Raw genomic sequence first — 16581 nt, forward strand, 5'->3', positions numbered from 1 at the left:
AAATAGTAAGTACTTGGTGACATGATGTTTTGAAACTGTGTGAATACCCTGTTCTATAATGCTTTACTCAATAGATACAGAATATGCTGATAATGGTGGCTTTTCTAATTCAGTATTATTTCTACATTTTTTAGATGACATTCTTCTCTAAAGAAGAGCTTTTCCTTCTCCAGAAAGAAGGGAAATTATAATCAGTTAAAAATAATTTTGGGACTATCATTGTGGGCTCATAGATTTTTGTTTTCTATTCAAGGTAATCCACCATTATGACCATTCAAGGCTCACACAGTCCATATTTGGTCAGTGGGCACCACTTCAAGCTGCCTCCTCTGTTCTCTTGATATTTCTCCATCGGGTTTTGAACACTGTCTTACTTTCTGTTACTTACTGTTTTACTATTATAAACAATGCAGAAATAATAATCTTGTGCATGTGTGCACTCCAAAATAACCTTCTTCTTTGTTCCGGACCTAGAAACAACATTTCTAAGAAGAACCACATTCCTTTAATAGGGAATAGCACTTAGAAAACACAATCTGTGCACTACTTCTGCTTACTTCTATTGGTATTGTCCTTTTATTTTTTGAACATATAAAACCTCAACATGATAAAAAAGTTAAAGTAAAAAAAAAAAATCTAAAAGGTATTCTCCAAAAATCTCATTCTCTTCCCTACTCCTTTCATCTTTTTGTGTCCGTCATCTAGTAAGTAACCAACTTCATTTTCTCATTTATTCTTCCTGTGTTTCTTTACGCAAAAAGAAGAGAGATAAATATATATGTGTGTATGTAAACATACATATGTATAAATGCATATAAAAGGTAGTATGCTATCTATATTCTTTTCCACTTTGCTTTTTTAAACTTAGCAGTACATCCTGGAAAGCATTACTTATCATTACAATGATATCTGTCATTCCTTTTTTATAATTGCATAGTACTCAACTGAATAGATATAGCATAATTTAGCCAATTTCCTATGAATAAGCATTTATTTATTTCTATTACTTTACTATTGTAGATAATGTGGAAACAATAATCTTGTATATGTGTATCTTCAGGGTAAATTGCTATAAATAAGATAGCCGGATCAAGCATGAATCTCCTTATGTATGTATTTTTGTTAAATGTTACCTAATTCCCCGATTCCTTGTGGGTTGCACCATTTTGTACTGCTACCAGCAATGTCTGAGTGCCTGTTTCCCCATGGTCATGACAATAAAAAATCTAGCAATCCATTTTTGGAGAAATGGGCTCATTTATTTTATAGCCTGAAATTATTTAAGTAATTTATGCTGAAATGTATCTACCTTATAACTGGTAAAAATAACATTACTATTTTTTTGTTCCTTGTAGAAATTATGGTTCCTAAAAGCATGTGAAAGTATAATCAGAAACAGGAGTTTTAAAATTCTTGTGATTTCATGCCCAAAGTCATTTATCCTTATATAATGATACTGCTCCCATACTTGTTACCTCAGAGGTAAAGTGAATAGTGGGAAATTATTCTACTCATTCATGCAAAGTAAAGGTAATAAATTAGCCACTTTGATAAAAGCTTGAATAATTTACTCATGCATTATTTAAACTAACAACAGAACATACAAGTGTCTTGAACAGTTGAATAACTTTATAGCCTGGAATGAATTCTACCTTATTCCTCTAGTAGGAACTATAAGGACAACAATTATAACCCATAATATTGATAGCAACTAGAACTTACTGTTCCAGGGCCTGGTCTAAGTACTCTACGAATGTTATCTCATCTAACCCTTACAGCAATCTTACGAAGTAGGTACTATTATTATGCCCATTTCACAGATAAGAAAACAGAGATAATAATGGCCATGAAGTCAGTAGACGGTGGGGGCATGTATTCAAACTCAGGCAGTCCGATTCCATGGCCTGGACTCAACTATTTTATTATAGAACCTCTATAGTGTTTCATTATATTATACCAGAGAGAAAAACCAAGTACTTACACCAGTACAACAGTTATGGATAAAAATGTCTATTTTTATTTTCAAGTACTTTTTAGCTGAACAAATTCTGAGTAGGAATAAGTATTCTCAAGTTAAATCATGGGAAATAATTAGCAACCAAAGCCGAGCTATTAATCTATGATTCATAGAAGCTACAGGTCACAAAAAAAGTAAACTAAATTCATACTTTTTTGTAGTTCATGAAATTATCTATGAGTACCCTCAATTTAACAGGGGCTCTAATTATAATTTCTTATTCCAAACAAAGTAGACCATAGTTCCTTCTTCCAAAGAAAGCAGTTATTAAAATGAAAATATAGAACTTACAGACTTTTGGTTTTTAGTCCAATGATGGCTCACTTTATGATTTAAGATAGAAGCAATTGTTATTATAGTGCATTCACTATAAAATGCAAAAAATATTTCAGAAGTTGACATAAAATTACTGAAAATACAACAATTTTTAAAATGAGAAAACATTTAATTAAAAATTTAAGAAAGCAGCTCAATATCAAAAAAACAAACAACCCAATCCAAAAATGGGCAGAAAACCAAAAAAGACATTTCTCCAAAGAAGATATACAGACTGCCAACACACACATGAAAGAATGCTCAACATCATTAATCATTAGAGAAATGCAAATCAAAACTGCACTGAGATATCATCTCACACCGGTCAGAATGGCCATCATCAAAGAATCTACAAACAATAAATGCTGGAGAGGGTGTGGAGAAAAGGGAACCCTCTTGCATTGTTGGTGGGAATGTAAATTGATACAGCCACTGTGGAGAACAGTATGCAGGTTCCTTAAAAAACTAAAAATAGAACTACCATACAACCCAGCAATCCCACTACTGGGAATATACCCTGAGAAAACCATAATTCATGTGGTACAAAAGAGTCATGTACCACAATGTTCACTGCAGCTCTATTTACAATAGCCAGGACATGGCAGCAACCTAACTGTCCATCAACAGATGAATGGATAAAGAAGATGTGGTGCATATATACAATGGAATATTACTCAGCCATAAAAAGAAACGAAATTGAGTTATTTGTAGTGAGGTGGATGGAACTAGAGTCTGTCATACAGAGTGAAGTAAGTCAAAGAGAAAAACAAATACCATATGCTAACACATATATACAGAATCTAAAAAAAAAAAAAGTCATGAAGAACCTAGGGGCAAGACGGGAATAAAGACGCAGACCTACTAGAGAATGGACTTGAGGACACAGGGAGGGGGAAGGGTAAGCTGGGACGAAGTGAGAGAGTGGCATAGACATATATACACTACCAAATGTAAAACAGCTAGTGGGAAGCAGCCGCACAGCACGGGGAGATCAGCTCGGTGCTTTGACCACCTAGAGGGGTGGGACAGGGAGGGTGGGAGGGAGGGAGATGCAAGAGGGAAGAGATATGGTATATATGTATATGTATAACAGATTCACTTTTTTATAAAGCAGAAACTAACACACTATTGTAAAGCAATTATACGCCAATAAAGATGTTAAAAAAAATTTAAGAAAGTATCATCAGTGACTTACTTCATCTGGGAAAAGATGCAACCTCTGCATCAGAGTTCTTCGGTGAAGGTTTTTTGGCAGCATGCCATAAATAGCTAGTTTAACAATCTGAAAAACAGATACACGGGGGACTCAATAAGAAAAATGTGCTGGGGATATAAACACAATAAGAGATAGTGATGAAAACGAGTGGGCTAAGATTCAATGTGAATACGAAAGAAATGAAACTGAGACCTAAGCATATATGTGGCAGTAACAGAAAAGTAACTTTTATTGTTTTGTACATTACTATTTTCTTTCAAATCTGTTTATTTTTATTTAGAAAAGGGACAAAAGGAAGAGATAACAGATAACTTGTTTGTGTGTCAATTTTAGACAGAATAAGAAAAAATTCTTTAAGCTTATACAAGAACCTGTGGCTCAAATAATCTATTACAGGGCTTCCCTGGTGGCGCAGTGGTTACGAATCCGCCTGCCAGTGCAGGGGACACGGGTTCCATCCGTGGCCCAGGAAGGTCCCACATGTTGTGGAGCAACTAAGCCCGTGTGCCACAACTACCGAGCCTGCTCTCTAGAACCTGCGAGCCACAACTATTGAAGCCCACGTGCTGCAACTACTGAAGCCTGCGTGCCTAGAGCCCGTGCTCCGCAACAAGAGAAGCCACCGCAGTGAGCAGTCCGCGCACCGCAACGAAGGCCCAAGGCAGCAAAAATAAATAATTTAAAAAATTTATTAAAAAAATAATAACCTATTACATACAGATTAGAGCAGATCCTAGGGAGGCTTAATCTCGTTTCCTCCAGGTGGGAGATCAGGAGGTTTCCAATTCATAAACTGTGCCTGACCATATAGTCACGCGACTGACTCTGTAAGTCACCAATCTGTAACAATGGTAATGGCTAGCATTCACTGAAAACTTACTGTGTGTACAGCGGTCACTGCACTACATTCGTTATCTTGTTTACGATACTAAGGCCAACTTCACAGATGAGGAAACAAATTTAGTGAGGTTACAGAACCGCACCCCGTAATTTCATGTATCTGTTAAGTGGTGGTGCTGGATTCAATCCAGGTAGGTTTACTCCCAGAACAGACATACAGGACTTGCAAACACATCTATAATGTGTTTCTCTCTGTAACTTTTCAAGAAGACAAAGTCCCTTCTCCCTGTCATACCCACTCCCAAGACGGCAAACTAACCTTTTAATGATTTACTTTTCCCCTTGTTAAGGTTATCCTCACTGTTGGCCTGAATGTGATTTTATGTATGTTTTGTCAAGAGAAAGGCACGCAGTGTCACCTTGTGCTCCATAATTTCCTGGGGGCCTCCTGGTATACAGTGTATACAAATATACTGCAAAAGCTTCATAAAACTAAGAGACATTTGGAGAGTCAAACTGATTTTTTCCATCTGTACTCATATTTCAAGGATATCATTTGGCATGTATGAAACTAAACCCATTAAAACAATACACATTGGAATAGGATTGCACTATAAGAGGATTTCCTGATCTTTTTATTTTCTCATCACATCAGACTACCTCACTATGTACTAAAGCTAATGGCATCCCATATATATTTTCCATCTATTTTCTGTGTTAGTGCTGTTGAGACTTTATGTTCTGGAGACTATTTAAATACAGACTTACATTGTTAAAATTAAAAGCAATTAGAAATTCAGTTCCTGAATCACATAAGCCACATTTCAAGTGGTCAGACAAAGAACATTTCCATCATAGCAGAAATTTCTCTTGGGCAGCACTGATATTAGTCTTTAAAATTTTTAATGTTTTAAAAGTCTTTAGTAGAAAGTGACAATGTTAAGACTACTCAGCATCTTGTCTGGATAAGCAAGTCATTGTATCTTCTGTCATTATATCATCCTAACAGCAATTCTGTTGCATTAGCAGGGTTACTTGGCATTTGGTTTTCATGTTCTTAAAAACATTTAGTTGTATTTACTTGAATTAACAAGTTGGTATTTTTAAAATATGCCCTATTAAAAAATGCAAACATAACACTCAAATTAGAGAAAGCTGGAAAGTATGAAAGGGTTACAAGCTGCCAGGTGAGCGAAAAAGGGGATGACAGACATACAAATATACATACCCCAAAAAATAAATGTGACACAACTTGCATATGCAATGAAGTAATTCTAGCTGTACAGACTTAAGCATAAACTCTAAGGAATTCAGAAAGTGAGAAAGATAGAACAAGGTAAGGTTAATAAGTATTAAATACTTTCCTCATCTAATGTGTAGCCCAGGCATGTGACATTTGTTTCACATAAAGTATCTTTATAAACTATAGGAGAGGGAATAAACATAAGAAAGGAACCATATTAGAAGAAAAATACAAGAACACAGAGACTCCTAAGGAAACTAAAATGTATGACAGAGGGAGAAAGGATATAAGGAAAGGGCTGAATCAATATATTTATTTGAGTTTAGAATTAGTGATCTTCTATGTAATTATAAAAATATATTGAAATATTTAAAAGCCTACTATTTAAATATGTTAATCAATGTACTTTACAAGTAATATTCCAAGATCGTACTAATAATCAGAAAGATGCTTCATGAAACAAATTCTCCTAAAAGCCACATATACCAAGTACTGATAAGCAAATTATGTCTGCTGGAAGAAGACCTACTGTTCCAGAAAAACACTGAGTGTTTCAATTGGAAGTAAAATAACTGACCTCTTCGTTAACATGTCAGTCTTTTTAGAAACACAATCAAAATTAAGACTTAAAAAAAAAATTAAGATCTTTTAATGAGGTAAAAATTCAAATGGATTTAACTCTAAATATTTTCCAAGCCGTCATCAAACATTTTGCAATGCATTTCAATCTTTGTTCATAAAAAATAATTTGAAACAATTTCTACAAATGTTATCCAAAGCCAAATTCTTAACATCAAAAGTTGGACTATACTGCCTCCTAGTGTATAGTTGGCATACCTGAATAAACTAGAAACTAATTTTAAAAACATTGAAACATATTTATAAGTATTAAAACTATAATTTGTTGTAAAAGTTGTAGTATATATTACCAGTAGCCCTAACAACTTTTTACTATTATATGCAATCCATATTAATAGTCAAAATAGGATATTTTATTTTGACCCGTGATAATCTAAAGACGCATGAATTATAAAGCAGAACATTAAATATTTCTTAAGAAGCAATTTCTGAGCATGTTTTTATAATTATGAAAAGTAAAAATAAACAGTAAAGCATGTAACGTCTAAATGCCATGTCAGACCTTATAATAATAAACATGCCCTTCCCCACCACCACCTTAGCCACGAAAATTATAGGCAGTACAACACCAAACAAATGGTTGCATCCTGACAATAGACATTTATTTTTATTCACCATTTTAGGGAAGTAAAAAGGAGTGTCTTCACAGTCTAACACTTTGCTCATTTAAGTAAAAAGCTAAAACAGGTCCCAATGGGGAAAATGCTACCAAATCTAGGAGTACAGTTTAAAGACTAGGTTATCAAGAGTTAAGGAAGAAAAAATAAAACTGTGAAATGGCAAAAGGAGGATCTGCTTTTAGCAATACTGAGGACAAGCATTTGGATTAGAAATTTCTCCCAGTATATAACTCTAATGATAACATAATAAACATTAGTGAAGTTAACAGTATTGCTTTTTAAATCTTTTTAAAAGCATGGGACTGACTAGAGGCCAAAAGTAAAAGAAAGGACAAAAGAGTCCTAGGGCTGGCATTGGCCTTGAGGGCATCAGTTTAGTGCAGGGCTTGGGTTTTACAGGACTATGACTTTGGGGTTAGGAGGTAGGATCAAGATGACCTCATAAACCCAGCTTCTCAACAGAAAGGCAATACTCAGGGTGCTGAGTAAGGAAATGAAAAAACAAAAGTCTTTCCTGACAGATAACTGCTAAACTATGAACCTGACCTTACAAGGCCCCAAATTCACCCTTTTTATGGGGACCAAAATCCAGGGGTCGAAAGTATAGCTTAAAGAGGTCTTAGGATGCCATATATATACATATATATATAGGTATATACGTATATATGGCCCCATGTACCTGCCAGAAGCTAAGTAAATCTTTTTTGAAGAAATTCATTTTTAACGTAGGTCTCAAAAATTCCCAGAGATGAAGTTCCAAGGTACATATACTTTCCAAGTATCCTGAACAGAAACAATAAATTGCAAACCCACAAAGACCACAAATATCAGAATCAGACATAAATGCTAAGAATTACATTTAATATCTTTAAAGAAATATAAGAGGGAACCAAAGTATGACAAAGGGAACAGAAGACTGTCAAAACCGACCAGCAAATTTGAAAAAGAAACAAACAGTAAAAGCTTCAAGAAAAGGAAAAAAATACAATAATTGAAGTTATTTGTATATGTATGTATAATCTGATTTCCAAAGGGAAAGGACAGAGAATAAAGGGAGCCGATATTAGAAGATACATAGAAGAGCTGACGAATTTTCGGAAGACACCAATCCGCAAGCAAAACAATGACAAAGCCCAAAAAGAAACATATAAAAACCAAAGTCGACGAAAAGATCTTAAAAGTATTCAGAAAGAAAAGACAGAATACACATAAAGAAACAATTAAAGTGACATCTGATATCAACAGTAATAACGGACACTAAAATCTATGTGAATCATAGTTTCAAAAAGCTGAGAGAAAAAAATCGGTAATCCTAGAATTGCATATAAAAGCAAAACTATCTTTCAAGAATGAAGGCAAAAATATAGCTTCAGACAGAAAAGGAGAGTTCACTATTCAGAATGTTATGATAGGAATGTCAACAAGAAGTTCTTCGAAGAGAAGGACATTGATCCCAGTTACAAGAAGCGATCGTAAGCAAAGAAGACCATAAAGAATCAGTAACAGTATAAGACAATAACAAGAATGCTGAATTTTAAGAGTTTTTAAAAATCTTGAACAGAGAAAACATACAGGTTGAAAGGGAGAATAGGTATTAATAATCTTCTAGGGGCCTTGATTTGATTTTGAGGAAAGTAAAGATATTGATTAATCCTAGACTTCTAATAAGCAAACTCAATCCAAAAGAAGGCAAGAAAGAAGGGGATAAAAAAGAAAATAAAATCTAGCTCAGTAAATTAAACTGTAAAATGAAATATGAGGCAAACAAAATTAAAAAATTGGTTGATATAGCTATATTAATATATAAAAAGAACAGACCTCAAGTTGAAAAGCATTATTGGAGATAAAGAGAGTCAGTATATACCTTGATCAATTCCTTAAGAAGATTATAATCCCAAACTTAAGTTAATTCATCTAACACTAAATCTTCAAAACATACAGAACAAAAAAACAAAAAACTGACAGAACTACAAAGAAAAATTAATAAATCCACAACTGAGATTTTAACATAACTCAGGTAATCAGTAAATCAAGTGAACAACAACAACGAAAAAGTCAGTGAGAATTTAAGATTGGAACAACATACCTAGCATATTTGATATAATGGAAAATAAACATATATACACACATACAAACATACATCTGTCTCCCCCAAACATTTTCAGCAATCATATCATATTCTAGGTGATCATGCAGATGTTAAGAAATTAAAAAGAAAAGCATCAAAATTCTTTGATTAAATGCAAAACATACTAATTAAAAACATATAGAATTGAATGATAACGAAATAATACCTATCAAAACTTGTGTGATATAATAAAAAATACTATAAACTTACTGCCACTGGATCCTTCTGGTGAAGCTGAGCAGCTGTTACTTGTCTAAATCCACCTGGGTAGCTATTAAAAGAAACAAAGACATTAAAATTGGGAGTAGGCTATGGTACAGTATTCTTGAAATGAACATTCTTTTATAATATGAAAACTATTTTTATTATGAAATTATACTTGTTTCTCGAAACTATGCTGTTCATCAATGTCTTAAAAATTCAGCAGTAACCTATGCTATTTGAAATGCTATTCTCTTAAGTGGTCAAATTAGCAATCATTATTTCATAAAAAGTTCCACATCTTAGAAAATTTCTTGGCTAACTATTTATATTTCTACTGGAAGTTAAAGCTATTCATCATTCATTCATTCACTCATTCAGTCAAACATTTTTATCACTGCTTAGTTTATCACTATTTGAATTAAAAAAAAAAAAGCAAAGTGCCAGAATGTTTCACATTCCCTGACAAATCAGACAAAGTGAATAAGCTAGGGGTCAGGTTTGGAGAAAACAGTGGTAGACTACTTGGTTCTGAAGGCAAGTTAATACTCTAAACAAGTCGTGCTCCTGTTTCCTATTAACAGGAAGTCATGTGTTGGTTCTAAGTAATAAAATATTTCATTGTGTTCAGATCAAAATTATATATAAAATGTAGATTAAAAAAAATATTTGGGATAGTACTGAGGGCATCTTGGTAACTTGAATACCCCAGATCCAGGTCTGGAATCTAGGTTTTGCCAGTGGCTACCAGTATAATATTAGGCAACTCATTTCATCTCTTTATATATGAGTTTGCTCATATAAGGAAAATGATAATATCTGCCCCATCTACCTCTCAAGATTTTTATCAGAGTCAAGTGACAGTGCTTAAGAAATTTAAAACAAAAACAACATACAGATGCAAGGTTTTATTACACTGAATGGTAATGATTTTTGAGGAAGGGAAAAATAAAATGTAAAGGCAATAGACTGCAAGAAAAATGTAAGGTTACCTAAATATGATTCCTTTTATAAGTTTCTTTCAACAAGACTTGAAAACATTTTAAAGATGATTTAGAGAAACACGTTTTAGGAATAAAACTTAAGAAAGCAAATTTAGAAATTTGCTGAGAAAGATGGATAATTTTCAAACTCATGCTCTTTCACTTGCTTCATGGAATTTCAGCCTCAAAAAAAGAAATACCTGTCTAGACTTCTATTCCTGTATTCTTTCTCTCCAGGAAAAAAATACTTTATGTTTTATCACATTGTTATCTTGTATTTTCATATTTCTTTCCCAATTACCTGGAAATTTTATAAAACTTGGTTTGTATATAGAGATTTACCAACAGTAAAAATTACTAAAGATGGATGTGAATTCATTTTTGTTACATTAAATAAAGAGTTCATGAAAGTGTTTAAGTGTAGGAATGGGCAAAGGCTGGCTAATGGAAGCAAAAAAGTTATCCCAAGCATTTAAGACCTACTTGGGCAAGAGAGGAAAAGAAACAGATGGGAATATCAAAGTCTGCCTGTCTAAGATGAAGGTGCACTTGGAAATAAAAAATAATAATTTTGATCAAGAATGAAAAGCCAACATTTTTAATCATATCTTGCATGATACTGAAGAAGGTATGCTTAACTAAATTTGTACATGACCTGAAACTGAGGGGTTAACTGACACATTACATGACATAATCAACATCTCAAAAGATCCTAGAAGGCCAGAGATACAATTTACATGGAGTAAACTTAAGGTACTACAGTTGATTAGAATGCAACTAAAATACACAGGAAGGAGGATACATGGTTGAACAGCAGCATGTTTGAAAAAGACCTATAAGTTTTAACTGATGGTGAACTCAATGTAGCACATAGTGATATGGCCTTGAAGAAAAGTTCTACTACAATAGAAGATTGCATAACTGAAAGATGGTGGAGTCACATTATACCAGAAAACCACTAAAACACAGCCAGGTGAGTGTATTTAGTTAAGAAAGATACTGATAAGCAGTGATTGCACCCAGAGAACAGTGACCAAGGTATAATGGAGATAAGACATCTGAATGGAAGCCATAAAAAGAACTTTGAAGGAACTACAGGTGTTTAGTCTAGAGAAAAGACAGATCAGTGGGTACTTGCTGATCATTGTCTCAAAACTATCTGAAGGATGTCATGTGGAAGATATAATTTTACACTGTCCAAAAAAGGACTAAGACCATTCTGAAAGCTAGAGGAAAACAGATGATGACTCAAGAGCACTGAGATCTTTCTAAAATTTAGACCACATCAAAGGCAGAATGAATGGGCTGCCTCATGAGCTAGGAGATAGCTACTATTCAGATAGGCAGACCTATAACTTGAAAGGCATGTTGTGGAGATTTTAGGTATCTTCCAAACTTGGGATTTCACTCACCATTCTTTCAATATCTCATGTGCTTTTAGAAGTTCAAGATGGTTCTGGAAACAGCAGTAAGATGAATTATAGGAAACAGAAAGAAAGAAGTGAGAAGACTGACTAAAAAATGGGAAGAATCTAGATCAGAGAGGTTATATGAAAAGCTTCCAGGAAAAACGAATATTCTCAGGTAATCATGAGTATTTGGTACAGTATTGCAGTTTTTTTGATTGAGTAAATCATACATGTGGCATGAACAAAATCGGTATTTTCTTAAATTTCGAAAAAACCTTTTTTCTTTTAAATAAGACCAATAATATTCTTAAAGTAATATATTCAACTGCCTATCTTCCCTGACAAAAGCATTATCTTACCCAGTATGTGAGGAGTATACTTTTTGTTCCCATTTGTTTCCAGAAAATGCAATGTGCCTTGTGTTCATTATGACAACATGATCTCCACAGTCACCTAGATTTAAAAAGAACAAAGAAAAAAAAAAGATTTTATATGAAAATTCTTGACTTTAAGAAAAAGTGAGCTTGGTTTTTTATAAAGCTTATCAAAGTCCAAAAAACACATCAAAAAATATAAAGCAAGTCACAGTGCAACATCAAAATCATTGAATAGATTTATGTTTCTCTTTCACATAACATCTAAGCATCGAAAGAGTTGGCTGGACAGTTGGAAAATCTCAACACTGGAAGGTAAAAGAGAATTCAATAAAGATGCCAGTAACAATGACACATCTTTTAAAGGCAAACTACTGTTACTCCTATTTTCTCTGCCGATCAATAATTACACTTCATTAAAATGTACTATTAATTACACTTCACCACTTTTAAATATCTCATACAAATTTTCCCTTAAAAATAAAAGAGAAAATGAAAACCATATGCATATAGATGAAAAATGGTTTGTTTTACCAACAGGTAAATTGGAAACAAATGTAAAACATCATAATTGATTATTCTTTTCAAATTCAGAGAAAAGAATACTAGGGTCTTATGCTTAACTACTAACCCAAGGTTTTTTTCCAAACACATTTAACTAGTTAAATTTAAACCGCGACTAGCAACTATGAGTACACATATACTTGATGCAACAGATGATCTGAAAATCAAAATATATGTTTTGGATTAATTTTCCAGTGAAAAGTACCCCTAGGCCTGGCTGTTCATCTAAAAAAAAAAAAACCTGAGAAGTCAACGTGTAAGTTTTCACAAGTCACTGTACATGACAAAATCAAGTAGTCAGAAACATTTATTAAGTGCCTATTCTAGTAATAGAAAAACAAACTTCAAAAGATTCTTGAAGGTTATCTATTTGAAAAAAATCACCACTGAAAAAATAAGTATAAATAAGTACAGTATCTCAAAACTGAAGATTACATTATAAGAGTCTACGCAGAGCTTGAATGTGAGTGACAGAATTTTCAGTGAGAAGTTCATAGTTTATATAAGGCAAGGGTAAAGGAAAGAGGATAAAGCAGGTGAGTTTTCTTCATTAGCGTGTAAGGGAATCCAGGGGTGGGAAGGAAAGATCTGGGAATGGGAAGCTTGCTGTTAGCTGGTTGAAAAGGAAAGTTTGACTATTTGGCAAATTAAGTGACTAAAGTTCCCAAAAGTGACCCATGGTGGATTACTAAGGCAGTTGGGCAAATGAACCTGAAGAACAAATGAAGAGGGTGAGAAGATGCCTACACAGTCCCAAATAATGCCGAAATTACACTAGCTTTCAACCAGACACTTAGAGTTGAAGAAGCTAAGGCTTGTTAAGATTAAGTGATTTGTCAAAGCTCACAACAAGGTATTTAACTCCCTGTTCAGGCTCTTTCTGTGACACCTATTTGGAGGAAAAATGGAATCTTTAACTTTCTAATAAACCTGAATTTATTTTTTAAATGTTGTTTAAGCTTTAAATATGCAAAAAGCATTTTGCGCCATTCAAAACACATTTTTACTTCAAAAAGGATCTCAAGGGACATTAGAAAGAATACCACAAATCAGTTGACAATCGTGTTCTTTCAGCTCTAAGGTATGAACATCTAATCTGGGAAAAATTATTCTCCCTTAATAACTTATGCCAAATCTCTACTGTATTTAATAATTCTTAGAAGCACTTCTCCACTGTCTCTAATTAAAACCAACCAGCAATTAAATCTTTTTTAACTGCACTAGGTATTAAAACAAAAGCCAATATTATGATTAAAGCCTAAAATCCTGGATACAGTGCAATCATTTCTATCTAAATTTCTGTTAATCCAAATAAATAGATATATGTCATTTTAAAATTTTAATTGAAACATTTTACATTTTACAATATGCACCAAATACATATAAATTGGAACTCTACTGCCTGATCAAGAGATGGTAGACGTTAATTAATATCTTTCAAACTTAAAAACTTTTTTTAAAAGTTAAAGTTTAGTAATAAGCAATTTTTAGAAAAAGGAATTGAGTTTATTTACAAAAATTTATCAACTTAGATTTCTGACCCTATTTGATTTCTTTTTATAATATTAGGTGCTAAATTAAATGGCCAAATAAAATTCAAACTAATTCAATCAAAGGGAAAACTCAAAGGTTTATGTCAGGGAATCTAAGGTCTCCTTCATCCAGTGCAACACTGCTTTTACATATTGGGTCTCCTTACAAGATTCGGTTTGAGAAACGTTTGAAAAATAGCTGTTCCAATTTAGTAAGCAACAAAGGTTGGCTTTGGCCTTTATGTTTGTTTCCAGCCTTGAAGGACAAATGTCCAAATGCCTACTTCAACGTTTTTCTAGCATCCCTGAAATTCTGAAGGGCTAATGTGACAGAGGATCATGTAAGTTACCACAAAATCTACTGAGTGTAAAGAAGTTGTGAGAGGAACAAGGTGTGTTGTTCAAATTTATGATAATATGTAAATATTCCTTTTAAAAGAGGCATGCATTCTACATATAACATGGCGCAAAAGCTTCAGTGCTTTGTACAATGATATTCTAGGAGTGAGATGAAGAATAAATGTGCGATTAAGACTGTAAAATTTAAACGACGCAGAGTTAACATTTGAAATAGACTGACGCAACTGAATAGTAAGAGAGAAACATACATTAGCTGTGTAACTTTAAGAAGAGCATTCTAAACTTTTTTTTTCTAACAAATCCTTAAAAGATTTAAATAAATAATGCAAGGCAGAATACTAGTGAATACTAGACTAGTGAATCGTTAGAATTGTTTGGTGTGCTAACATTCATAACATTAACCTTTAAGAACTGTGTGAAACTTTCGTTTGATTTCATTCCATGTGCACCAGAAGTATTTTAAGATGATCTAATAACTTTAGATAATGCTTAAGAAAGGTTTCCCTTTGCTTCTTTTAAATGCTCATATGGTTCTCCTTAACTGATTAATTTGTAGGCAGTGAAAAGAATGGAATCCTCAAGAAGAATAAGGCACAATCCAAAAATCACCAAGTGGCCTTCCTTTTCCTGTATCAGTGAAAAGCAAACATGTTCAAAGAGCTCCCAAGTCTCCCATTCAGGAGGGCAGCTCTAATCAGAAGGAGAAGGGAGTGCCTATAAAATAGTTCAAATATTGTATACATTATGTATCTGAACATACATACAGGTCCATGGACTTTGTGAGATGCTGTGGCAAACCAACGTTCCACTTATAAGGTTATTTTTTTATGGAAACTGTGGTCTGGGTCAAGATCAAGATGATCTGGAGTTAGGAGTTAGTTAAGAATGCCCTCCTTTCACAGAATTTGGGAGCAGGTGGAATCAGTAGTAGCCACCTAATTCTTCTTAAAGTGTAGCACTTATCTGTCCACTGAATTAAAGTTCTGCTTCCTTACAAGCACGTCATTACTGCAAAAGTATTCCTTAAGTACTGATGAATAAGCGTGCTGCTAGAACACCAGAGGAGCTTTTGGGGCTGCCTGTCGGCCATCCTTCCCTGGTAATGGAGAATAGCTTTTCTATGAAATTAGAAATTTACTTCTTAAAGAATGAATTGCATTTTTGTTTCACTATATTTAATATTTGTTTTTTATCAGCAAAACTTTGGACTTTTCATGTCCATAAGATGTCACTAAAATCAAAACAAACTGCACGCAATTTTCAATTTACAAATATGTTGTTTTAAGTTTTTACTAACATATACTGGGTATGTTTCATGTGTTCATAATCACTGTAAACATGTTTATTTGAAAACTGGAATACAATTTCCCAGAAAAACAATATGACAAACGATGGCCATATATACAGGAAGGGCTATAAAAGTTAATATTTAGGTGTGATAATGGTGTTTGGGTTACATAGGAGAATATCTTTGTTCTTGGGCGACATATGCTGAAATATTTAGGGGGAGGTATAATGATATCTGTAATTTATTTTCAAATCGTTGAGTAAAAAATATGATAAAATATTAATAATTGGGTAATCTAGGTGGCTGGTATAGAGAAATTCACTGTACTACGCTTTGAACTTTTCTGAAAATGTGAACATTTTTATAATAAAAGAAAGAAGTAAAGGACAAACAACTCAGTGGAAAAATGGGAAAAAGAAACGCATAGACCTTTTACAAAATGGGAAATGACAAAAGGCCAATAAACAAATGAAAAGATTCTCAGCTCCATGTGCAATCAGGAAAATGCAAATTTAAACCACAAAGAAAGAGCATCTCCCATTTACTAGAGTAGTCAGAACTAAAAAGAACGACAACATCAATGTTACTGAGATGAGGAATAATGAAAACACCTCCATATAAAGACTAACTAGGTTCCCATTTTCAACCCAGTAATTCCTGTCCTACAGACAGACCTCAGAGAAACTCTTCCACATGTGCCCTGGGAAAAAGGTCCAAGAATACTGATAGCAATGTTGTTTGTAACGGCAAAAAAGAGGAAAACAACCCAAATGCTGAGTGTATGGGTATTCATTTCACCACCATTATTATTAATTTTCTTTAAAATATTATCTATATTCATATATAGGTAGA

The 16581-nt window shown here is 33.5% G+C and overlaps 1 protein-coding gene across 1 annotated transcript in view; it reads right to left on the reverse strand.

Moving 5' to 3' along the window:
* Positions 1-16581, reverse strand: part of MRPL13 (mitochondrial ribosomal protein L13) — a 35441-nt gene that overhangs the window by 14767 nt on the left and 4093 nt on the right. Inside the window, exons 3-5 of the mRNA XM_060035298.1 lie at positions 11971-12064; positions 9229-9289; positions 3528-3614 (exon numbers count right to left, since the gene is read on the reverse strand). Coding sequence (XP_059891281.1) covers positions 3528-3614; positions 9229-9289; positions 11971-12064 — 242 coding nt within the window. The remainder of the gene's footprint in view (positions 1-3527; positions 3615-9228; positions 9290-11970; positions 12065-16581) is intronic.

This window comes from Delphinus delphis, chromosome 17, assembly GCF_949987515.2.
Source record: "Delphinus delphis chromosome 17, mDelDel1.2, whole genome shotgun sequence".
Lineage (NCBI taxonomy): Eukaryota > Metazoa > Chordata > Mammalia > Artiodactyla > Delphinidae > Delphinus > Delphinus delphis.